Raw genomic sequence first — 25,093 nt, forward strand, 5'->3', positions numbered from 1 at the left:
GTGTGTGTGTGGTGTCCACCCTGTACCTCAGTACCCTTCGCCAGTGTTTCCTTACGAGTGTAGACATGAGGTCGGTGGTGATGTGGACATGCCAATGCAGCCACAACCCAGGAGAGCCTGTGCTGTACCTCAGGCTCCCGGCCTGGAATGGGGGGCCGCTGTGTGTGTGACTGCAAGACCTGCCTTGAAGGCTGGGCATTTGGGGCAGGGGTTAAGGAGCACAAGGGGTACCCACACCCCATATCAGAGTTCCTGGGTTCCTGTCCTGGCTCTACCATTTTTTTTTTTTTTTAATTTATTTGAAAGGCAGTTACAGAACAGGGAAGACACATACACAGAGATCGATGGATTTTTCATCAGCTGCGTTACTCCCCAAACAGCTGCGATGGCCAGGGCTGGGCCAGGCCAAAGCCAGGAGCTCCATCTGAGTTTCCCAAGTGGGTGCAGGGGCCCACGCACGTGGGCCGTCTCCCAGTGCTCTCCCAGGTGCATCAGCAGGGAGCTGGGCTGGCAGTAGAGCAGTGGGATTCGAGCCGGTGCTCATACGGGATGCAAGTCACAGGTGGCAGCTTAACTCGCTGTGCCACAACCCTGGCCCAACTGGCTCCAACACCTAGGTCCCTGCCGCCCATGTGGGAGACCTGGATTGAGATCTGGGCTCCTGGCTATTGAGGGCCTTAGGGGAATCAACCAGCAGACGGGGGAACTCCCTCTCCGTGTCTGTCAGGCTCTTTGCCTTTCGATTAAACAGAATAATCAATAGGTTTGTAAACACAGTGAAGACCAAAGTCCTCTTGCTTTGCCAGTCAACTTGGCTGGAGTCCCTTCCCAGACGCGCCCCGTATGCCAGGTCTGTGTCGGCTCTAATGACCCGGGGCTGCCGTCTTTCCCCTGCACAGCAAGAATCGCAGTACATCAAAATGTCTTTTATTTGAGACACAAAAATGCAAAATTGCCGAGATATCAAACGTTTCCCGATCAGCTACGATCCTGCCGCTATGTACAGAGATGTAACGAGGGATGCGCACACACACAGGACACGCGTGTGCCACCTACGTACAGTGCACGTGCAACACGTATGGCACCCGGCCATGATGCGGACTCGAGGTCAGGGGTGCAGACAGCAGGGACGAAGGCATCATGGTTTTCTTAAAAACAACACAAAGGCAATAACAAATGGACCCCCAACTGCCATCGTTTCTTGTTGCTTCAACAAGCAGGGCTCCGTGGATTGGTATCTTTCTTCTTTTTTTCATAGAGTGAGATGCTAAGACATAATGTGACAATGAAAATAAGAAGAGAAACACCTATCACGTTGCATTTCTATTGCAAGCAAGAAAACTAATTTCTACATGGAAAGGAAAAAAACCTTGTATTACTACTAGATATGTATTCTTAAAACAGCTCTCTACTATTTTACATGAAGACGATAGAGAAATATCTACATCTCTGTGAAAATTATAACCTTAAATGTATAATACCTTTTTGGGACTGGTTTTTGAGATCTCATTAGTCTCAAATTTTAAATAAAAAGTGCCTCCTTTTGGCAAATACTTGGCAATGCCTTTGGTTCCTTTGAAACATTTGCATTCCTCTTGGTTACTCGAGGTCAAGTACTTTTGGTAGACTAAACCCTTTCCTAAATGCTTCCTCTTCCTACCAGTTAGCAAGATTCCGTACAGCAGAATGCAGAGAGGTAATCGTTAGGGGTTCTGGTGATTTCTACGGTCTTGGTTAAAGCTTCGTCCTAGTAGTTGGCACCAAGCTCTGTTACACATGGTAGCTGTGTCAACGTCTCCAATTACGTATTTCACTCAATTCCAGACAGCACCTGTGGATCTGTGACATTTTCCCATCATGATTCACAGAGCGGGGTGTGTGTGTGTGTGTGTGTGTGTGTGTGTGTGTGTGTAGGTGAGAGCTCTTCTGTAAACGTGCAGCTTTCTGAATTGCACACCTGACACCAGAGTGTGGACAGAACCTTTTGCAGTGCTGCGTCTCCTCAGACGCTGCGAGGCAGGTGAGCGGGACTGCGCCGGCCTGCGCGGCACTGGGCAGAGTCCCTGGCCCACAGGAGTGCAGCCCCGGGGGACTGGGGAAGGGGCCTGGGGAAAGAGTGCCGCGCCTCAGTGGTTACTTTCCAGTTGACTGCAGTCTCGTGGGGGTGAGTGGGGACGCAGTCAGGGCGCTCTCCAGATGCACACCGATGCACTCACAAGCGATGCTCCTCCATCAGCCTGGCCTTCCAGTTAATGGTGACAAGTCTGGACTAATTTTGTGGCTTCCAGGGCACGGGACAATTGGTATTTGGTGATCTCTGTTGCCAGCACTCGGCTGGCAACAGAGTTGTTTGTGAACCTGGTTAAAGTGTGCCGTGTGGCTCTGCCGACACACTGAACAGCTGTTCTTCACCGTTCTCTAAGAAGTCCCTGGCAGTGCCCCGCACTCCCCGCCTGGGCAAGCTGGTGGGGGTCAGGGGAATGCCCAGGGCCCGAGGACAGACACTGAGATGGGCGCCTCCCTGCCCAGGGCGCCCCACTTCTCTCAGGGACCACGCCAGTGCGTGTGGGGACAGCTGGTGGCCAGCGGCTATGGCTCGTCTGCACGCACGCTCTGGGCTGGGGGGCAGCGCGGCTGTGGTGACGGGATGGCTAACTGGCTGCCAGTACAGCAGGGCGCCGTCGTCTCCCCGTGGCCCTGCCTCCACAGGCAGCAGCTCGGAGCCACTGCTCCTCGACAGCCCTGACAAATCAGTGTATGTCTGTCCCTGGAGCACGGTTTGACGGTTTGTAAAAAGGCAATTAAAGAAGATCTCTTCAAGATCTCAAAAATATTCCTATGAAGCAAGTACAAACAGCATCTCAGGGAGAAATCCCACATGTTCAGAACACACCTGCGCACAGACACGTGGCAGCACTACACAGTGGGCTGCAGCGTCAGGGGACTTGACCACTAGTTTTGCTCTAAGAGGTTTCTAACCCATGCTTCGCGGATATTACAAGATGGCCACACCCCCTAGGCTGCCCCAGACTTGGTGGAAGCTTTGCTAAGACTGCACACTCCCCCTGCTCCCAGCAGAGGAGACGCTGATCGTAGCGAGCACAATGGGATGTGAGATGACCTGTCTCCAGGAGTTACTCTCTTGGTAATGTGATGTACAGCAGGACCCCTGTGCCGGCTGCTTTGCCCTGTGCTTTCATGGCTGTGAAACGGACCTTTAACAACAACATGGAACTGTCTTTCCCAGACCCGCGGAACCTCAGGGCGCCTGTGCCAGGCACGCAGGCTCAGGTCAAGGGCCTTGTTTGCAGACTGGTCTTTGGTCTTGTCAAGTGCACATGGCAACCAGGAACACGTGGCTGAGACGGCAGGACAGCCGGGAGAGGGTGGCCGGGCGAACAGGGCAAGCGGAATGGCTGATAGCGTAATAGCTAGAGCCCTGGCTCTCTTGAGACATGCCTTCTGATCCACGCAGCATCCCCACGCCTATGTGAAGTGGGCTCCTGAGAAGTCACTGTCGGCACGGAGCGTTCCCTGCACTGGGCTGTGTTTTTGGAGAGCAGCCTTCCCGTGGCATGTTCCAAATCCTATCTGAAGATGCAATAAAGGGGCCCGAGGACTAGAAAGGCAACTCCGTACGCAGGTCAGGATCGTGGACACAGAGCTCCTCGCGGGAGGGAATGGCTCTGGGTGTCCCTGGCCTCCTACCGTCCCACTGACATTTGGTGCTACTTTAGTAAGCCATCCACATCTGAATGAAGATGCTCAGGGACTAAGGATGCAGCTGACAAACTCCAGCCAAATGCCTTGGCAACAAACCACAGCCAAGAGCCCCCCTGAGGAAGGTGCCTGCCCAGGTGAGGAGATGGTTTCTGTACCCTGCACATCGCGTCACCCTCTGCTACACATGTAAGCTGTCCACCAGAGTGCACGGGGCACGGGGGCCTCTGCACCCACTGGGCTCCCGTGTGCTTGTGCCGGGAAAGCGCATCTCCACGTAGAGTGAACCGTGCGAACGAACCCCAACCGAATAAACTCCAGAAACGAGATCCGCGCTTAGAACACTGACCCAAAGTCATTCCCACGTTCTTTCTGAGTAGCGGGCCAGGCAGCCTCCTGCATACACCGGGGAGGGGGCCATTTCCTGGTGAGGAGTGCACGGTTCTGTGACAGGATCAACATCTCCACATTCTTTTGCTAGAGTTCAGTTTTTTGTTCAGATATTTACATTTTACCATTTTTAAATGACTAAAATAATTTTGGAAATGCTCTGAGAGTTGGCATTTTAGGAAATTCTTAAGCTACTCAACAAGTACGTAGTGACTTTTTTTCTATATATAAAAAAAGTAAAACCTCCAGTTTTCTAATCTTCGGCTTGAAAGGATCGTGATGTCCAGTTAGAAGCCTATGAAGTGATGACCATGGACACGAGGCAGGGAAGGCCGGCCAGGCTGTCCTCGGCTGCAGAGGGACCGTTCCCTCTTTAACACACCAGCTCAGAAAGCTCGCTCATGCTAAAGCCTTGCCTTGGTTCTTTGAGATGGCTCTGGTTACCTGAAAGTCAGAGATTCTTAACACAAATACATGTGGCTCAGGTACTCGAGAGACGTTCGAGTTATCACAAGAAGCAGGACCACTGGATACCCATTTCCTTACCCTACTGTCGGCTGCACAAGTCACCACGTCAGAGTAGACACACACACGTCTGACACACGGGGCGAAACCAGTGAGCCCGCCCTGGAGGGCTGCAGCTAGGATTTTCAGTACACCTGGACTTTGTACAGTGGATTGCTTCTGACAGGGTGTTGTAGACATCTCCTGGTTACAACGAAAGAGCGCCCACTTAAGTTTAAATTTAGAAATCTAAAGTGAGATTCCAAAAATCACAAAATAAACTACAACACACAAAAATTACATAGGTTTCTGGATGAACCAAAAGTCTTCAGCTAGAAGCCGTCACTGAACTGGCCAGGGCCCTGCACTGCCTCTGAGCCCTGCTGTCTTGGCCTGGCTTGCGCCGTCCCCAGAAGTACAACCTGCAGTACCGCTCACCGCCCTCACACTGACTGGCCTGGGTTTTGAGTGTAGTCATCTGCCTTTATTTAGAGTCGTAAAGTGACCACAGAGGTTTAAATGTAGTTGGTAACCAGAGAATCCTAGTGTCATTTCCCGTGTGTGATTCTCATCTGTGTTTTGACTTAAAGGTACTCTTGCCGCTGCACTGAGACAAGTCCTCTTTGACTAGTGTACACTTCAGAAGGCCCCGTGCTATGCTAAGCTGCAGAAATTCACTGCCAGGCGCAATGAAAGGTTTCCAAACTTGGGTTCCAGGCTTAGAACCTTCTGTCTTCTGTCCATGACAATGTGTTTCAATTGCAATAATGCAACTATGGATCTACCTCTAGAAACTGACCTTCCAGACTCTTCTTTGTATTCTAAAACCTCACGGCCCCCGAGACGAGAACCCTGCGGCACTAGTCCCATGGCAGCGGGAGGTCCTGGGGGTCGAGGAAGTCAGCGGAGAACATGCTTGGTGCCGTGGCGCTGAGCGGAGTGAGCCCCGACGACGTGCTGGGCATGGTGATGTCCAACCACTCCATGTTGTCCAGGTTTGAGTCCGAGAGGTCCAGGGACAGGCAGGGGGTGCCTGCTGCGAACTGGGCCTCGGAAGTCTCCATGGGCGAGTGCGAGTGCTCCAGCAAGTCAGTGTGGAGATCCTCGATCAGAGAGAAGGACTCTCTGTCTTCGCTGCTGCTCTGCAGAGAAGCAATTTCATTGGCTGAAGGTAACGTTCCATCCAGGAAAGCTTCTAGTTGGTTCTCTAGGCTGGCAGATAAACTGCTCAGGGGCTCCAAGGAGACAGGGGGTGCCATCTGGACCTGGGGCGGCGGCCGGGACACCACGGTGTTGATGGGCATTGTGGTGATGCTGGCTGTCACTGGTCTCATTTTGGAAATAGGAGAGGGCTCCTCTTTTATAGGCAGAGAAATCTCTGTAAAATAATTGAAGCAATGACTAGATTAATAATTAATTTTGAAACCCTTTGGTTAATAGGTATTTTTGCTACTGGAATGCTCCTGGTCCGGGACAGTCCTTGACAATCTTTAGGGAGATGTTCGTTAAACAGGTGAAGTTGTTATATTCTGGTAAGCTTTCAGTTTTTTTTTTTTTTTAATTAAGCACAGGAAGAGCACCTATATCCCCTCAGACAGGGATCTATGGTTTAGGCTACCTGACCTTTGGGTCCTTGTTCTCAGTCATTCAGGGCTTCAAGATGGGACCCGGGTCTTACCCTACACTATGATTCTGCAATTACGGAAGCATGACATCCTTAAAACCAATGTGAAATGAAGTACAGCCTCGAGGTTAGGAAAGATCTACTTTTGTAACGAGTTGGAACTGTGTGCGCAGGAGAGCTATATACATTATAAAGTTCAGAAAAATAGAGTGCCATCTTATGTTGGAATTAAAGCTAACACAGGGCTCCTTTTTTTTAAAGATGAGGTTAACACACATGCTTATTTCTGTTACTTTTTGGGCTTGTTTCCTGAGCTTAACTGAAACCTTGTAAATCTGGCAAACATCTTAATAAGTTCCGATTACGTGCTATTCTTTGTCAGAAAGCAACTCAGTGGATCGTCTGCTCCAGGCTCCAGTGTTCCCTCAGGCAAAACAGAACAAAGTTTCCGTTTTCCGGGCATGAGGATACGGCTGGTTTCCTTGCTAAGCAGGCACATCAGGGATGGTAGAGACAGCTCCTAAAGCTCAAAGGTTAGGACGGGCAAGGAGGTACAGTCAGATGCCTGTGAACGAATTCACCGTATGGACTGCATGTGGTTTAAGAGAGTTCACTTTTTATTACCTGTAGTCATCTCTGAAATTGTTCTGAAAGCCTTAAATGCACTATCAGTTAGCTAGTCCTTAAATGAAGAATTTCAATGTTGGTTCTCATTATTACTGCTACAGCTATACAAAACGGTGAAATAATACACTTACTGGTTATTTTGTCATAAGCAAATTGTACCTTTTAGGAGTTACTAAAAGTTGTATTTTAATCTCCAAGTGTAGGCTATAAAAATAATTCTTACTAATCACGTAAAATCTGATCTTTGGGGCTGGCGTTGTAGCACAGTGGACTAAGCTGCTGCCTGAGATGCTGGCATCCCTTCAGGCTCCTGGCGATGGCCTGGCACAGCCTTGGCTGCTGCAGCTGTTTGGAGAGTGAACCAGCAGAAGCACTCTCTTGCTCTCTTTCTTTCCCTGCCTTCCAAGTAAATAAATACTTAAGGAAAAACATCTGATCTTTACCAGATTTGGTAGAAACTTTAGGATTCAAAAAAGTCAAGGCATGGAAACGTCAATTTTTAAAATTTCTGTAGTTTATACAATAGATTTAAATAACTTTGCAAGGCCAGTATGGTTCTAAGAAAAAAAATAATTTTGCACATATATTAAATAGTCAAATATCAAGATTTCTCTACATTAGGCCAAACATTATCACCAGAGCATCAACTTCAATCTAAAATAGTACTTGCTCTGAATGGAGAAATTTTAAGTCCAATTTCATAGGGGTAATTTAAAAATACTTAAAAATATTCCTAGACAGCATTTGAATTTTTTTGAAAATACCGGTTTTAAACTTTTTTTAAAGACATTTGTAAGCTGAGGCAGAGATGTCCGTGACTTTTTTGTAATGTAAGAATCTCTTTTTATCTTATATACAGAGAGTGCTCCAGCACTGCCCCCCGGAGCCCAGGCTTGGGCAGCTGGCTGCCAACAGTTACGGCGGGACTGGAACGTCTTCATCCTGTCACGACGACGGTACACAGGGGACATGCTTTCAAGTGTTCAACATGGAACTGAAATCTGGCTCTACTTTGCCATTTGGTGGTCTTTGGTTTCAGTAGTCAGATACCTACAGATAAACAAAATGTCAAGTTCCCGTCTTCAACAGGATCAATGGCTTTTCCTCCGTTTACTGTAGGTGTTTTAATGGCCTACATCTAAGAGATTTCAGAGCAGTCAGCTTCGTCAGAATGAAGAGACTGGGTTTCTCAGGGTCCAGGGAAGGGCTTGGGGACCTGCGTGGGGAGACAGCTTCCTCTGGGCGTCTGCATGCCTTTAGACCTACCTCCACTTTTAATGAGGATCTCAAAGAGGTCGTCCATCTGCTGACTGTGGGCGTGGGAAATCTGCAAGGAAGGAGACAGCCATCAGCTTTCTTTCACATAGCCACGAGGTATCACACGACGGGAGCACTAAGGGCTGTGGCACATCTGGTCTATCACTTGACAATTAGGAAAACATGGAGATCACTTTGGTTCAGAAGCTAGGTGTGCATGTGTAAAGATGATCAAACTGTATGCATTTCTTCAGATTTATGGAGATTTACCTGACACACAAAAAGCTGTACTTGATAGGCATACCATTTGGTATGTTCTGACACAGGCATTCTCCCATGAAACCAGCACCAAAAGTCAAGATACCAACCGTATCCATCACCTCCAGTGCCTGTCTATACTTGCTCATCCCCACGAGATCCACTCCTCCGACGTCTTTCACTGTGGATTAGTTTGATGTAAATGGAGTCCATACAGGGTGTGTCCTTTGGGGGGAGGAAGGGAACTGGCGTCTCTCACTCAACCTAACTATTCTGAGATCTATTCATGTTACAGTGTACACCTTAGCAGTGCTCTATCCTTTTTACCACTGAGTTGTCTTCCAGTGTATGGAAACACCACAGCTGATTCATTCATTTGTGGATGGACATTTGAATTTTGAGGTGTTTCCTGTTCTCTTGGTAAACAGTTCGGAGTGGAAGGAATGGCTCAAAGGTGTATGTCTAACTTGAAGACATGGCCAGACTGTCTTCAGCATCAACTGTACCAGTGTACCTCCCCGGCAGCTCGGCACCCTCACCAGTACTTTAACTCGCGACAACTAGGTGTGCAGTGGCGCTGCACTGTGGTTGTACTTTGCCCTGCCTTCACAACTAGTGAAGCCGAGCGTCTTTTCACACACTCGGTTTATCTTCTTTGATAAAATGTGTGTTCAAGATCTCTGCCTACTGCAGGATTCTTGAGTTTACTGCTGGCACGGTGTACCCATTTCCAACTACTGACTTTCAACCTGGTCTTTGTTTGTGAGGTCTGCCTCCTGTAGATGCATGCATTACTCACCTGTTGTTGCATTACAAAATGCTCCAAAACCCAGGGACTTAACATTCTACGTCACATTTCGTGTGGGTCAGGAATTTCTGGCTTGGTCTCTTTCATGAGGTTGCGATCAAGATGTTGGTCGGGCTACAGTCAACTCAAGGCGTGGCTGAAGAGTGCCCTTGGCGAACGTGGCTTCTTCACCGACTGGCAAACTGGAGGTGGCTGCTGAGGCGAGGCCTCAGTGCTCGTCCCCAGCAGCCTCTCCAGATGGTGTCCGGAGCGTCTACACAGCAGGATGGGTGGCTTTCCTGGTAGCAATCCAGGAAGAACCAGGTAGAGGAAAAGCATCCTGTTATGGCCTCATCTATGAAGGCTCCCAGCCTTGTCTGTTTAGAAGTGAGTAACCAAGTCCTGCCCAGCGACGAGGGCCAAAGACACATCTTCAGGCTATCATACAACACCCACTTGAGTCTGGCCTTTCCATGCATTCCAACAATTTTTTTTTTTTTTTTTTGACAGGCAGATCTAGACAGAGAGAAAGGTCTTCCTTTTGTTGGTTCACCCCCTAAATGGCTGCCATGGCAGGCGCGCTGTGCCGATCCAAAGCCAGGAGCCAGGTGCTTCCTCCTGGTCTCCCATGTGGGTGCAGGGCCCAACACTTGGGCCATCCTCCACTGCACTCCCAGGCCACAGCAGAGAGCTGGACTGGAAAAGGAGCAACTGGGACTAGAACCTGGAGTGCTGGCGCTGCAGGCGGAGGATTAGCCTAGTGAGCTGCGGCGCCGGCCCAATTTCTGCATTTTAACTGGATTGTTCACTTGCGTGAAATGTAATTACTGATGTGGTGAAGTTTGGGTTTACCATTTTGTTATTTGTTACTCAGGTATCCTACTTGGTTTTTGGCTCCCCTGTTTGTTCTTTACTGTCTTTTAAAAAATCAGATTTTTCAAAAAGTTATCTTCACTGCATTATTTTCTTGGTTGTTACTGCACATATATATTGCACAGTAACTTTGCTTATGTTACTTCAACTTAATGCTGTACCACTGCATAGAAAATAGGACCACATAGATTCCTCAATGTTCTCCTCCATTCTTTATTAATTGTAGATATATCTTCACACATTATAAACTCTTGAAGATATTGTTATGTTTGGTCATGGATTATCACACTTTACCTTTTAAATAAAAAACAATCTTAAACTGTTTTCAGATAAAGCATGAGAGAGAGATCTTCTGTCTACTAGTTCACTCCCCAAATGCCCACAATAGCCAGGACCTCCATCCAGGTCTCCCCTGTGAGCAGCAGGGGCCCAAGTACTTAGGTCATTGTCTGCTGCTTTCCCAGGTACATTAGCAGGGAGCTGGATCAGAAATAGAATAGCTGGGACTCCAACCAGTACTCTGAGATGGGATGCTGGTGTCACGAGTGGCAGCTCAACCTGCTGTGGCCCAAAGTTCACTTTCGTTTATTTGGAATGGAGGGAGACACACAGCCCCAAAGAGATCTTCCATCTGCTAGATCACTCTCCAAATGCCTGCAGCAGCTGAGGCCTGACCCAGGCCAAAGCCAGGAGCTGAACTTAATTCCAGTCTTCCACATGGGTGGCGGGCCCAGTCAGTTGAGCCATCCCTTCTGCTTCCCAGGGTGTGCAATAGCAAGAAGCTGGATTGAAGGTGGAGGCAGGACTGAAAATCAGGCATTCTGGCCGGCGCCGTAGCTCACTAGGCTAATCCTCCGCCTTGCGGCGCCGGCACACCGGGTTCTAGTCCCAGTCGGGGCGCCGGATTCTGCCCCGATTGCTCCTCTTCCAGGCCAGCTCTCTGCTGTGGCCCGGGAGTGCAGTGGATGATGGCCCAAGTCCTTGGGCCCTGCACCCCATGGGAGACCAGGAGAAGTACCTGGCTCCTGGCTTCAGATCAGCGTGGTGCGCTGGCTGCAGCGCACCGGCGGCAGCGGCCATTGGAGGGTGACCCAACGGCAAAAAGGAAGACCTTTCTCTCTGTCTCTCTCTCTCACTGTCCACTCTGCCTGTCCAAAAAAAAAAAAAAAAAAAAAAAAAAAAAAAAAAAAAATCAGGCATTCTGATGAGGGTGTCCCCTGTGGGGACTGCACTGCTGTGCCACTTTCATTTCTGCTAAGGAATTCTGGCTGACTTTAAACACACTGTTGCCTCTTTTCTGGTTTTCATAGGTGACATTACTTAAACAGCCATTACCTGTGTGTTTAACGTCTTGCCTTTCTCTATAACCTTGTCTTTTACTGAAGACTGTGCTATGAATGGGCCCTCTATGTGTACAGTGACGTGTTTACCGTGCACCTTGAAGCTGTAAATTTGTCTTTCAGCATAATTTGTGACTATTTTGGGCATATGCCTCCACCTGCCACATTCTCTCTTCCCTGGGACTGCTCTTCTACCAACATTAGGCTGTTAACATCCCAGGGCGGAGGCTCTGTTCATTCTTTCATTCTTACAAAAACCTTCCAGGGCCAGCGTTGTGGTGCAGTGCTCACACCCCACATGCGTGCTGGTTTGACTTTGCTTCTTCATTTCTCATCCAGTTCCCTGTTGGTGGCACCTGGGAAAGCAGCAGAAGGCGGCCCAAGTTCTTGGGCCCCTGCAACCAGGAGGGAGACCTGGATGGAGTTCTGGGCTCCTGGCTTCAGCCTGGAGTAGCCCCAGGTGTTGTGGCCATTTGGGGTGTGAACCAGCAAATGCAAGATCTCTAACTTTGTCTTTAAAATAAATCTTAAAAAAAAAAAAAATTCCTTCCTCTCCATGGTATTCAGATTGGAAAGCTCTACTGATCTGTTTGCAGGTTCTCGGAAGGTTTTTCCTCTGCCTTCTCCATTTTTTTTTTTTAACTTGAGATACCGTAGCTTTTTAGTTCTAGAATTCCCATTTAGGTTTTTTTAAAAAATATTTATCTGAAAGGCAGAGTTACAAAGAGGAAGAGGCAGAGAGACAGGTCTTCTATCTGCTGGGTCATTCCCCAGACGGCTGGAGCTGTGCCAATCTGAAGCCAGAAGCCTTCCAGGTTTCCCACGCAGGTGCAGGGGCCCAAGGACCTGGGCCATCTTCTGCTTTCCCAGGCCATAGCAGAGAGCTGGATTGGAAGAGGAGCAGCCGGGACTTGAACCGGTGCCCATATGGGATGCTGGCACTGCAGGCAGTGGCTTTACCTGCTATGCCATGGTGCTGGCTCCTAGAGCTTTTTTTTTTTTTTTTTTTTTAGTTTTTTTTTATCTGTTTAGATATCCTATATTTTCAATCATTACAAATATACTTTTTTTTAAAAAGATTTATTTGGAAGTCAGAGTTAGAGAATGGTCTTCCATCTACTGGTTCACTCCCCATTTGGCCACAATGGCTAGAGCTGCCCCTATCCAAAGCAAGGAGCTTCTTCTGGGTCTCCCATGTGGGTGCAGGGGCCCAAGGACTTGGGCCATCTTCTGCTTTCACAGGCCACAGCAGAGAGCTGGATCGGAAGTGGAGCAGCCAGGACTCGAACCTGCACCCATATGGGTTGCCAGCACTGCAGGTGGCGGCTTTACCTGCTACACCACAGCGCTGGCCCTGAGATCTGATTCTTAACAGACCTAAAGGAAGGAGTTTTACCCAGTCTAAGTGGACCTGGGTGGATAGTTTAGTTAGAACTTGTTTTAAAATTCCATTAATCATGCTATGCCATAGTGCTGGCCCCTACAAATATATTTTTCAAAAATTTTCTAAATTTTGAAAGGATGAGAGAGACACCTGTTGGTTTACTCCCTGTATTCCCAGGATCCAGGGATCAATCCAGGTGTCCTGTTGTGCCTCCCAGGGCATTGGCAAGAAGCTGGTATTGAAAGCTCTGATGCAGGAATGACAACCACTGTGCCAAACACCTTCCCCAAATAAACGGTGACTTCAAAATCCTCGTCTGCAGAGAGTAACATCGACATCAACTTGGGGTTGTCTTGGCAGTTACCTTGTCTTCTGAGAACACATTTTCCTGTTCTGTTTGCGATAAGTAATGAGTGGATGTTGTGGATTTTACACTGTGGAGACTTTGAGACTCGGTTATTTGCCTCGATGCATGGGTCATCTTGTTTTAGGTTACACTTGAACTTCAAACTGTTTCTTGGATAGAGGTTCCAACCTTGATTTCGAGCTGTCTTCAGCTGAGCTGTGGATCCTGTGCCGTGTGCGTATGGCTCAGGGGTCAGCTACAGATGTGGGCAGGCAGAAACCGGCGATCACTTCTCTGGCTGTTGCCCTTCAGCTGCCCTCAACCCAGTCTTCTGGTTTCATGGACCACAGAGAAGGGTTTCTCCATCAGTAACCCAGCCCCTTGGCTTGACCCTAGCATGTAACTCCCCTCCTCGGAGTACACGTCTTTCCTTCAGTGCCTTCACTGCTTGCTTTCTGTACCACTTGATGCTGAATGGTGCGTGAAGAGGTATTACACTCGTCTGAGTCTCGCAGGCTCCCTCAGTGTACACACATGAATCCAGAATGTGTCAACTAGGGGTTCCAGACCGCTCTCTAGGAGGCAGCGGGAGAGTCTGTTGCTGTTGTGACACAGATCAAGTAGGCAGCACTAATGCACCTGTGGTGTTTGCCAGAGTGAGTGCTCCCCTTGTATTTCCTAACAACTGCAGTTAAGCTCTGGTGCCGCGACTCACCTCTGTTCCCCGCGGGACAGGATGCCCCTTCTGAAGGGCCTGGGGGAGGGCCGTCTAGTCCAGCACCATTCCTGCCCACTGTTACTGCAGAGGGCTAACCCTATTTCTAGAAACTGGTTTTTCCCTCTCAGGTAGAGGCCCTTGCCGAGTCAAAAGGGACGTCTTTCCCTTGGCAGGAGACAGCTACAAGGCAGTGTATGCTAACTGCGCTCCCTCAGCCTTGCCATCCTCCCATGTGACACTGTGCCTTAGGCAACTAAGGAGGGTCAGGGCCACTCCTGGCACCCTCCATGAGGCTGGGGTTCTTCCTTGGAGGTGAGGTGAGTTTTAAGCTTTGGAAGAGCTGACAGGGCCAGAGAGACCAAGAAGGGTGTTGAGGGTGGTGGATGACAAGTGCTGTCATGGCAGGCACCCACAGGGCCAGAAGCTTTTACAAACAGGGGCTCTAACTTTCTCCATTCTTGGTAAAGTTATGGCTACTCCTGTCCAAGGATGGCTGTGAAGGGAGGTCAGTACCCTGCCTGAGGTCACCAGGTGGGCATTAGGCATTGTGATGCCTGGAGAGCATCAGCTGTGCCGCCTGAAAAGTGACGTTTGCTCCATCTAGGAGCCGAGGCACTCGCAGGGATGGCCTGTCGGGCAGTAGATTTAGGTGCTTGGGAGCCATGCATGTCTGCTGGAGGGCAGAGTGTCAGTTTGGTGCTGGCCTGCAGAATGGTGGAGTTAGGAAAGAGGGGCCTGTATAAAGCACAGGCCCTGGTCACCATCACATCTATCCCCGAGATAATCCATCCCTAGCCCCCAAGGACAAGGAGTAAGTAGTGACTACAGGTGATACTCCTATGGAAAGTTATTGGGATTCTTTACAACAAATGGCATTTCAATTTAAAATAACTTTGTAGAAAGAGAGGCTCCTGGTCGTCATGTCTGTGCCTCTCAGACAGGGGTCCTGTATGGGGCTGGTCACGATGAGCAGATGACACATCAACATGACTCTCACAACAGTGGCCCCAGTGTTCACTCACCTCCGGAAGGGACGACTGTGCGCTGCGTGTCTGCTTGATGGCCTCCTCATAGCGGGGAGGGTCTTTTGTCTTGGCGACTGGACTCCCAAACAGGGAGTGCTGGACGACAAACTGCTGGGGTGGAGAAGGCGAGCTAGGCTGCAGCAGACAGGGGAGCCCGTGTTAGCCTGGCAGTGAGCTTTCTCGGCTGTGCTGCCCGCGGCAGCCAAATCACACAAGTCACGAGCAGGGTCCTCGAGACGCAGGAGGCTGACCCGCTGGTGGGCCACTGTGCTGCTCGTCCTCAGGGAGTGGTCGCCACCATACTGTCAACGCTCTTCCCCCCCTCACCACGGCCATGCCGTCCGCCAGGCCTAAAGCGCACGGCTTTGCCAGGCCCTTCGCCCCTGCGGGTGCTGCTCCTGCTGCATGCGGCATGCGCTTACCTTGGTGGGAGCAGGAGCCCCGTTCTGCAAGGCTGGGGGTGGAGCGTTTCTGGGCTGGCAGATGCCGCTGGCGGGGGCACTGACGAAGGGCTGCTGGACGGCCGGCGCGGGCGGTCTCTGATACGGAAGCACGGTGTTGGGGGTCGAGTTTGTGAACACCTGTTGTGAAGAAACACTGCTGTCAGTTTCTTCTTTCGCTTTTCCTTGTAAAGGAAGCCACATTTTAGAGCGGGAGTCGGCCAGTGTTTTCTGCAGAGGCCACACAGGATGTAGTTTCGGGCCTGTGTGCTGGGTGCCCAGCTCCCCGCTGCAGCACAGGTGCAGCCACAGGGGCACGTGCTGCTTTAGAAAAACCTCATTCACCACAACAGCCAGTGGGCCCTGGTTTGTCTGCCCCTAGGTATTCTGGGGCACGAGCAGTCCCTTTACGTAGGTACTTGTCTTAGTTGGCACGATAGACTGTGCCTTGTGGAAAAACAATGTCGGCTCCTCTCCAGTGACAGCTGACTTTCCTACAGTCCTCACAAGGGCAATCTCACCTCGGGGTGTGGATGGCCACACTAAGCTGAGGATCTCTAGGCTCGTCTCTCTAACTCCACCCTCGCTCCCACAGGCCTGGCTCACTTCCGCATCTTCCCGGACACCTCAACTTTCCCATGTTCCCAATGCAGCTTGCTCCTTTCTGCTCCCGACCCCTAGGCTCTCAGGACAGCAACTCCTGGTTCTGCCTTCTGCTTTCTATCTTTGTTACTTGTTTTCATAAACCAAGGTGAAAGGCACCGTTCAGCTCATCACTCACCCGTGTAGGAGGCTTCATCTCTTAACCGGGAGCCATTGTCTCTCACCGCTCTGGGGTTCTACCACTGGACTAATCCAGGCCCCACACATTCAGATGGTAAAGCTTCTTACTTACTACCTGTGCCCCTTCCTATCCTTCCTGTGGCCACACTCAGATTTCTTCAACCACATGCAAAGTCCCATTTGAAACCCACCTCTTGCTGAGAATTTCTTCCTGTGAAACTGCAAAATGTTCAGTTCAGACCCCATCGCACAGCCTTTTATAACATATGGCCTTGCTGCTGCTACCATGCTGTAGTTCACAGAACTACTAAAGTCTTTACATCACCAATATTCTGAAAGGGGAACTCTGTCCTCTATAGTCTTACTAAAAACACACATACATAAATATTAACCAATGACAACATGTCTAACAGGAGACTTCAAAAAGTTCATGGAAAACCTGTTTTCTTCCATGAAGCGCTGAGTTTGGTAAGTATATTCCCACTGAATTTCCTTATATTTGGCAAAAACCCAAGTTATTTTGTACGAACTGAATGGAATGATCTCTAACTCTAGTATTTCGAGACTCAGTGAATAAATCCTAACTGGGCCTGTCCATACACTGTGACTGCATTTCGTACCTGCTGGCTCCTACGCTGCCACAGCCCGAGGGTTAACAATGCCCCGAGGCACACTGCCAAGTACCCTTCTATCCTCCAGGTGAGCACTGAGGGGACTGATAATTCTCGGGGGTCACAACACCCCCTCAGATGCACTGACACTGTTCTGGCAAGAAGTGCAGAGCTCCACCTGCTGGATAAAAGGGATTCTGTTCATCAAGGGGCCATTTAACAGCAGACTTTTTGGGCGAGCAACCTGCGTGTAGGACACTGGGCCCCAGGCCCACACCTTCATTTTAAAGAGGAAACTGACACTTAGAGAAAGTGAGTTTGTGTGAGGCCCAACCCAGGGAAGTGGTGAACAGAATGGTGAGCCCTGGCTTTTGATCCATGAGGTGGGAAACTCTTGCCGACGTAAAAAAGATCTTATTCAGCACATGCATACTTAATTTGAAAAGAAATTCATTTTAAGACTTAGTGAATTCAATATACTTGAGTATTTAAAAATACTTTAAATATAAATATATAAACTATCTTTCCAAAATAAAGAGCTCTTTCTACACCCCCAGCACTGGATGACCTGCAGTCCAATGGCTGGGGGAACAGGCTCTTTCGGGGGCTGATTGTTGAGCGGGTGTGCAGATGACACTCAGAATGAGCACGGGTTTTGCGGGGTACATCAGCATTCACTGACCTTTCTCGCTTGCTGAGGCTGACTGAGCACTTGCTGCTGGAACGGGTCTTGTTTCTGAGGAACGCTCGAGGCCAGGGCTGGGGACAAGGCGGCAGCAGGGATTTGGGCAGTAGTTGCTATCTGAGGCTGAGGCTGGATTCCTGCTTGTGGCGTAGTCTAGGAGAATAACAACAATAGTAATAATAAACCAGTTTAACTGTCAGAGTTGGAATCAAGAGTTTAGATGCAGAATGGTCACTTGAGAATTACATCTAAAATGAAATAAAAGTGTACTTCAATTCATCTGCATAAATCTGAGCCTTAACAACTCTAAACCAGAGTGGAACACCAGGCCAGTTATTTTCAGGCTCTGATTTTCAGTTTTTGAGTGGCTAGGATTTTCATATGAAACGTCTGGAAAAGAAAACTGAGATCCCAACTCTGCAGGTATTAGAATTCAGTTAGTAGCAACGAGGAACTGTGTGAGGCCTGACTGTCCACCTTCCTCTGCACAGCCAGGACACGGCTGGATGCCCACTGGGCTCCTTTTCCTAGAACATCACCTGTAAGGTAAGATTTGGACCAAAATAATTTGTTTTAAAGATGTAGAGTTCAACTTCACAAATGCTCTAAAGACAAGGGTACAGGATTCCTCTCAGCCCTTACAGCTCTTTGGGTACTAAGGTTGGGAACACCGACCCTGTGTGGTTTCTTGATTACCTGTGGTCCAGATCTGTTGAACATCTATCCAAATAAATATGAGGGTACTTCAGAGAGTGCATGGGAAAATGGAATTACAAGTTTATTTTAGTGCAAATAAATTTTGAAATCCCTGTAAATGTCATAATTTACATTGCATGAGCATTTTGAAGAACTTTGTTATGCATGGATTTACAGTAAACTCCTGCAATTCAGGTTTGTTTTTTTTTTTTTGTTTTTGTTTTTTTTTTTTTGACAGGCAGAGTGGACAGTGAGAGAGAGAGGCAGAGAGAAAGGTCCTCCTTTTGCTGTTGGTTCACCCTCCAATGGCCGCCGCGGCCGGCGCATCGTGTTGATCCGAAGCCAGGAGCCTCTCCTGGTCTCCCATGTGGGTGCAGGGCCCAAGCACTTGGGCCATCCTCCACTGCACTCCCTGGCCACAGCAGAGAGCTGGCCTGGAAGAGGGGCAACCGGGACAGAATCCGGCGCCCCGACTGGGACTAGAACCTGGTGTGCCGGCGCCGCAAGGCGGAGGATTAGCCTAGTGAGCCGCGGCGCCGGCCAATTCAGTTTTCTACTAACTTTCTGAAGCCTCCTCACGCACAGGTTATGCAGGGAATTTCATGTTCACCAGTGCTCCCTAAGCTCTCTGACACCGTCTCACTCCTCCATCTGTGCTCACAGCTGTCCTGGCCGAGGCATCCTCACATGAAGGGTGCCTTTCCAGAACTGAATGTGGGCGGCAGGAAGAGAGAGGGTTTACCAGTCAGAGCTCTGGGGTCACAGCACCCAGGATGCTTCCCATCTGCTCTGTCCTCCAGCAACTCAGTCCCCCTCTGCAGCCTCGGCTTCCTTATTGACAAACAGGCTCTATCGCCTGGGTCTTCTGGGGAACGAGAATTAAAGTAAGCCATTTAAAAATATGTAATGCATCATATATAAATACGTGTGTATGTGTATATATAGAGAGGGAAATAGAGTCTAAGACCCCTAGTGGATGCCTCAACAAATTCATAGTGCTCTGTATGAGCAGTAGCTGTTACTACGTCATTGACATTTCAAAACTGTCCACATATTATGAAACCGTTGTGCTCATTAAAGGGACAAGGCACAGGGCCGGCGTTGTGGCACAGTGGGTTAAGCTGCTGCCTGAGGTCCTGCTTCATTTCTAAGGCAGCACCCTGGTAATTGGCCCATCTTTCACTTCTTTCCCAGGCAAAGTACTTGGGCTCTTGATAGCCACATGGGAGACCTGGATAGAGTTCCAGGCTCCTGGTTTTGGCCTGGTCCAGCAGCCCTGGGTGTTACAGCCATTTGGTGAGTGGATGAGAGGATGGAAGATCTCTCTTTCTGTAACTCTGCCTTTCAATTATTTTTTTTTAAAGGGACAAGGTAATAGAAAAATACCTGTGCTTGTTTTACTATTTTTTGAAAGCCATCTCATGTGCACCAGCTTCCTACAACTGTGCCATGCCCTGTGGATGCCTTCATCAAACTGCCCAGGCACGGTGTCACCACTGCAGCTTCCACCCGCTATGTGCTGTAAGGCAAGATGTTATAAGAGGCACTTCCCACCTGGAGTTTGAGGCTGCCTACGGGGAGCTGCACGGAGGTGACGCTCGAGCCCTGGATGGACACAGGGAGCAGCAGCTGAGCAGTCTGGGTGGTCAGTAGAGCCTGGGGCTGAGCGACAACGGCAGGCGGCGGCTGGCCCTGGGGACTCACGTAGAACTGCGGGACGATGCCCTGCTGCTCCGCCTGCGCCACCTGCGCCACCGCCACCTCCTGCTTGATCACCACAGCCTTCTGGGCAAGCACGGTCTGGGCCCCTGCGGGGACGGGCTGCCTGGAGTTGGAGCAGTCAGGGAGGGAGGCCTCATCTTTGACGGAGGGACCAACACTGCCCGCTTTCTGGTCTGCCTTGGTGGTGCCCGGAGCAGGGGCGCGGGGCTGGGGCTCCGGCGGCCGCTGCTGCGCACGCTTCTCCACCTCCAGCTGCATTTTCAGGACTTCCACGAGCTTCTGCTCCTGCTCCAGTTTCCTCTTGAGCTCCTCGATCTGCTGCTCCTTCTCCTGCAGCCTGCGGTCCTTCTCGGCGGCGTCCAGTTCCAGGTGTGACAGGGTGCTGCCAGCGGGGCTCAGGCTGTCCTCGCTGTTTGCCACCCTCAAGGGAGATGACGACAGGAACTGGGAGGGCGACATCATGGTCATGATCTCGGTGAAGGTGTCGGCCATGCTGGTGTCGTCGGTGCTGAGGCTGGACTGCTCCGAGGGCGAGGGTGAGATGGGCAGGGGGGAGTGAGCACCGTCCACGTGGGCCACGCTGCCGGTGCCGGAGGATGGCATTTCCGCCTTGAAAGTGGACCGGGCACTGGTCACGGCAGTCTGCAGGGTTGTAACTGGCAACGCCACGGTGACTTCCGGGTTACTGGTGACGATGGCTGCCGATGACACTGCCACCACACCGCTAGCGGCAAGGCCACCGCTGTTCGCTTCCTGGTAGGGTTTCAGGCGTTCGATGAGGTCTGGTTTGGTGCCTGACACTGGCAAACCCCTTAATTTCAGTTCTGTCTTCAGTTCTGATACCTGGGGGTACAAACAAATCAGATCCTTTGGTCTTATACCTTTCCAACCAACGTACAGTACACAGTAATTCTCCTTTATGGTTGGGAAATAGTCTAAGACCCCTAGTGGATGCCTCAACAAATTCTACAGGGGGGCTGGAAAAAGGGTAAAAGATAAACTTATTTTTTTTTAAAATCCATGCATAGTTTTTTCATAGTATATATTCTGTACATTCATATGATAGAATTTAATAAATTAGGCACGGTAATAATGACTAACGATAAAATAGAACTGTAACAATGATAAGATGTTATATAATCTCTCTCAAAACATTGTACCGAACTCCCCCTCCTTTCTGTGATCATGTGAGATAATACTTACAGGAAGCATTTTATGGCTTCTCTTTGGCAGAGCTACATGGCCAGCATCAGTGGACTTTGGGGCCATTAAGAGATAAAGTAAGTGTACGTGAACACAAGTACTATAATACTGAAACAGCCAACCTGATACCCAAGATGGCTACCAGATGGCTAGTGGGCAGGTAGTGCATACACTGTGGGTGTGCTGGACCAAGGGAGAATTCACAGCATCATTTTTATCACATCACCCAGCATGCTGAATGTACAACTTAGGGATTATGTATTTCTGGAATCACGGCTGACCGCTGGTAACTGAGGCCATCATGCTATCACAGCAGAGCAGGTACGTGCATCTCTGTCCGCTAACTGGTCCCCAGTTCCTTGTGTGCAGTCACACACACAGTTTCATACACATGTAACTACAGAAGTGACAGAGTAAGGCTTTTAGAGGGTAACTCGTCTACAGAGCTATCATCAGGAATGATGATGCAACACACTGCTGAAATCCTTTACTCTTTCCACTCAATATGTTCTATTTCCTGTTTTAGAGATAAGGAGATCACTCAGAGAGAGGCTGAGTCACTCATCCAAGCTGCCGGAGGAAACAGCCTACCTGGGATACGGACCTAGTACGACTGACCCTGGAGCTCAGGTTCTTAACTGTTCAGTTTCCTGCTTCTCCCAAACCTGGCATTGAACAGGGGGTAAAAAAAAAAAAAAACAAAAAAAAAACAAAAACACAGCTTCTGGAATTCAACAGAACCGGTATGGTGCCTGCAAAAGATGCCTGCTCAGTAAATGGAAGGTCATTACTGCTCACTTAAGAAAAGCACCTCTCCAAAAGTGACCGTATCAATAACAAAGCTGAGCGTCTACCGAAAGCGAGCTACATCTGCCGGGCAAGCCTAGCAAGTGGTTGACTTGCTTGTGGTGCTTAGGGCTGGGCTGGCTGGAATCATCACCTTCAAGTCGTCCAGGCTAGAAGGCAGTGGTCCTGGCTTTCTCACAGGAGCAGCTGTGTTCTGTCTCGGTGTGTTCGATGTGCTGTTGTTCAAGGCTGAACTCCCACTGTTGTTGTTTTTGTCATTTCTGTGAAAGAAAAAGAAAACTAGAGTTTACAATAAAATAATTTATGGACCTGACATTGCTTCTTTGAAGTTAGGAAGAGAAAAATATCATGGTCATGGATTGGAAAACCTGATATTGTAAAGCTGTCAATCAAACTAGATACCAATAAAATCTCCCTGTGGGTTTCACTTGCTTGTTTTAGTGGAAATTGACAGGCAATTCTAAGCATCACATGGCTATGGCTAAAGCAGGAAAGGTTATGCCATCAGGCATACTGACATGTATGCAAAGCCAGGGATGAAGGCAGTGTGGGGCCAAAGTGAATATTCAAACAGGAAAAAAATGGTTCTTGATCAACCCCTCCCTCCCATCATCCCCCAAAACCTAAATGTGAGTTATGAAAACAGTAAAACCGTTAGAAGAAAACTCCAGATATTATTTTCACAGCCTTGAGATACGCAAAGATTTCTTAAGCAGGACACAACAGAGTAAAAGGTACATCTTTAAGACAGTGAAAAGTCAAGCCACAGAGCAGGACAAGATATCTGCAATACTTATTTCTGACAAAGATGTCAGAATAGACCAAAAATAGAATAGACCAAAAAAAAAAAAAAACAAACCCCATAAAAATAAGTAAGAAAAAACCAATCTAGTGGGTAGAGAGGGGGGTCTTGGAAAGTTTATCCCGATGGTCATAAATATGTGAACAACAAATGCTTACCATTAGGTATGAAGAAAAATGCAAACACACACACACCAATACCCTGTAAAACTGTTCCAATGAGTAAGACTGACAATACCAAGTACTTGAAAAAACTGGAATGCACACACTGCTGGCAGAAGTCTAAACTGGTACCACCACTCGGGAAAGCTGTTCCACGGTACTAGAGAAAACCATGCACCAACCCGAGGGCCTCGCAATCCCACTCCTCCACAGTCACTGAACACAAAGCTATACATACATGCATCAAAAGACACAGATGAGAATACTTAACACGGCATTATTCATGATAGCCCCAGCTAGAAGAAATTCAACTATCCATCAAAAGTGTGATGGACAGACAAGGAAAAATTAATTACTGCTATTTGCACCAGAAAAGATGCATCTCACAAACAGTAATTTAGAAAAGGGAATTCTAACATCAGAGTTGAGAAGCCATGATGGAGGGTAAATGGCTGCAATGGAATGCAGGCCGTGCTCTGTGCACTTGAGACTTTGCTAGCGAAATGGAAATGACCCTGGGCACACAGGAGTCACAACATCTGCCCTCCATGACACGCACTGGGGCCCCAGCCCCGAGCCCGCCCCGTACTTGACTGGCGCGGGCAGGATGGTCTGGTAATTGTAGTGCTGCTGCTGCTGGCTCAGGATCTGCAGCTGCAGGAAGAGCTGCTGCTGCTGCAGCAGGCGGGCGTAGTTGGAGTCCATCTGCGGCTCGCTCTTCTCCCCTTTCTGGTCCGGAGGAATGTACTGGTGGTACTTCAACTTCTTGACCCGGGGTTTGGGATCTTTGCACTTCTTGTTACGATGTTTGTCGTTTGGATTCTTGGGATGGCTTTGCTATTTTTGAGAAAAGAAAATAAGCACATTTGAAGAGATTGTATCACCTGGAACCTATTCTACTTGTGTGTCTCTATGATTTGAAATTCAATAGCAATGCACCTTGGAAACTGACAGGACCACTTGGGAAAGCAATGCACTATACACATTTCAAGAGCCATGACAGGTAGCTCCTTCCCTCCTGCATCTGTCCCCTGAGGCAGGGCAAGATGCCCAGCCTGGCGTTATCTGTTCCAATGCAGCACAGTTACTGCGGGTCTCCTGTGTACTGTACTCACAGCACTGAGTGTTTACTGTATTACCTCCTAGAGAAAAAGTCTGCACATCAAATACACAACAGAAAGACTGAGCCTGCTTCACTGTAACCATACAATATTAAATCCATGGAGAATATATAAAAACAGGAAAATGCTTCAAATGAGAATAAAACAGCATAAACCTATCTCTAAAGAAAATAACAAAATTGATAATATTGAATACTGTGAATATGAATTAAAAACAGGAAAAAAACGCCACTCTTTTAAAGATGGGGTTGAGACCACACATCCCTTGTCTTATGATTAAGAACCAAATGACTCTGAGTTCTTTTCTTCTCCTCAACTGATAAGTTATCAGAGAATTTTCTACTTTTTAGTACTCATAACTTCATCTAGAGATAAAAGCCATTCAAACAGAAGCCAGGAACCGTCAGAATGGGAAAAAATATTTGCAAACTATGCAACAGGTAAAGGATTAATAACCAGAATCTACAAAGAGATCAAGAAACTCCACAACCACAAAACAAACAACCCACTTAAGAGATGGGCCAAGGACCTCAACAGACATTTTTCAAGAGAGGAAATCCAAACTGCCAACAGACACATGAAACAATGTTCAGGATCACTAGCCATCAGGGAAATGCAAATCAAAACCACAATGAGGTTTCACCTCACCCCGGTTAGAATGGCTCACATACAGAAATCTACCAACAACAGATGCTGGCGAGGATGTGGGGGAAAAAGGGACACACTAATCCACTGTTGGTAGGAATGTAAACTGGTAAAGCCATTATGGAAGACAGTTTGGAGATTCCTCAGAAACATGAATATAACCCTACCATTCAACCCAGTCATCCCACTCCTTGGAATTTACCCAAAGGAAATTAAATTGGCAAATAAAAGAGCTGTCTGCACCTTAATGTTTATTGCAGCTCAATTCACAATAGCTAAGACCTGGAATCAACCTAGATGCCCATCAACAGTAGATTGGATAAAGAAGTTACGGGACATGTACTCTATAGAATACTATACAGCAATAAAAAAAAGAAATCCAGTCATTTGCAACAAAATGGAGGAATACAGAAAACATGCTGAGTGAAATAAGCCAGTCCCAAAGGGACAAATACCATATGTTCTCCCTGCTCTGTGACAACTAACTGAGCACCAAAAAGGAAACCTGTAGAAGTGAAACGGACATTATGAGAAGCAATGACTTTATCAGCCTTTGTCCTGTCG

The 25,093-nt window shown here is 48.5% G+C and overlaps 1 protein-coding gene across 15 annotated transcripts in view; it reads right to left on the reverse strand.

The window, feature by feature from the left end:
• Positions 1–911: 911 nt before the first annotated feature.
• Positions 912–25,093, reverse strand: part of MRTFB (myocardin related transcription factor B) — a 290,368-nt gene continuing 266,186 nt past the window's right edge. For 13 of the 15 annotated variants that reach the window (XM_070064809.1, XM_070064810.1, XM_070064815.1 and 10 more), the window contains 8 exons: positions 23,353–23,600; positions 21,934–22,060; positions 19,623–20,633; positions 17,370–17,525; positions 15,276–15,434; positions 14,851–14,988; positions 8,132–8,192; positions 912–5,992 (listed from right to left, as the gene is read on the reverse strand). In XM_070064809.1, coding sequence (XP_069920910.1) covers positions 5,475–5,992; positions 8,132–8,192; positions 14,851–14,988; positions 15,276–15,434; positions 17,370–17,525; positions 19,623–20,633; positions 21,934–22,060; positions 23,353–23,600 — 2,418 coding nt within the window. In that variant the 3' untranslated portion in view covers positions 912–5,474. The remainder of the gene's footprint in view (positions 5,993–8,131; positions 8,193–14,850; positions 14,989–15,275; positions 15,435–17,369; positions 17,526–19,622; positions 20,634–21,933; positions 22,061–23,352; positions 23,601–25,093) is intronic. The other 2 variants (XM_070064818.1, XM_070064817.1) reach the window with 1 other exon arrangement.

Source organism: Oryctolagus cuniculus, chromosome 19 (genome assembly GCF_964237555.1).
Source record: "Oryctolagus cuniculus chromosome 19, mOryCun1.1, whole genome shotgun sequence".
Lineage (NCBI taxonomy): Eukaryota > Metazoa > Chordata > Mammalia > Lagomorpha > Leporidae > Oryctolagus > Oryctolagus cuniculus.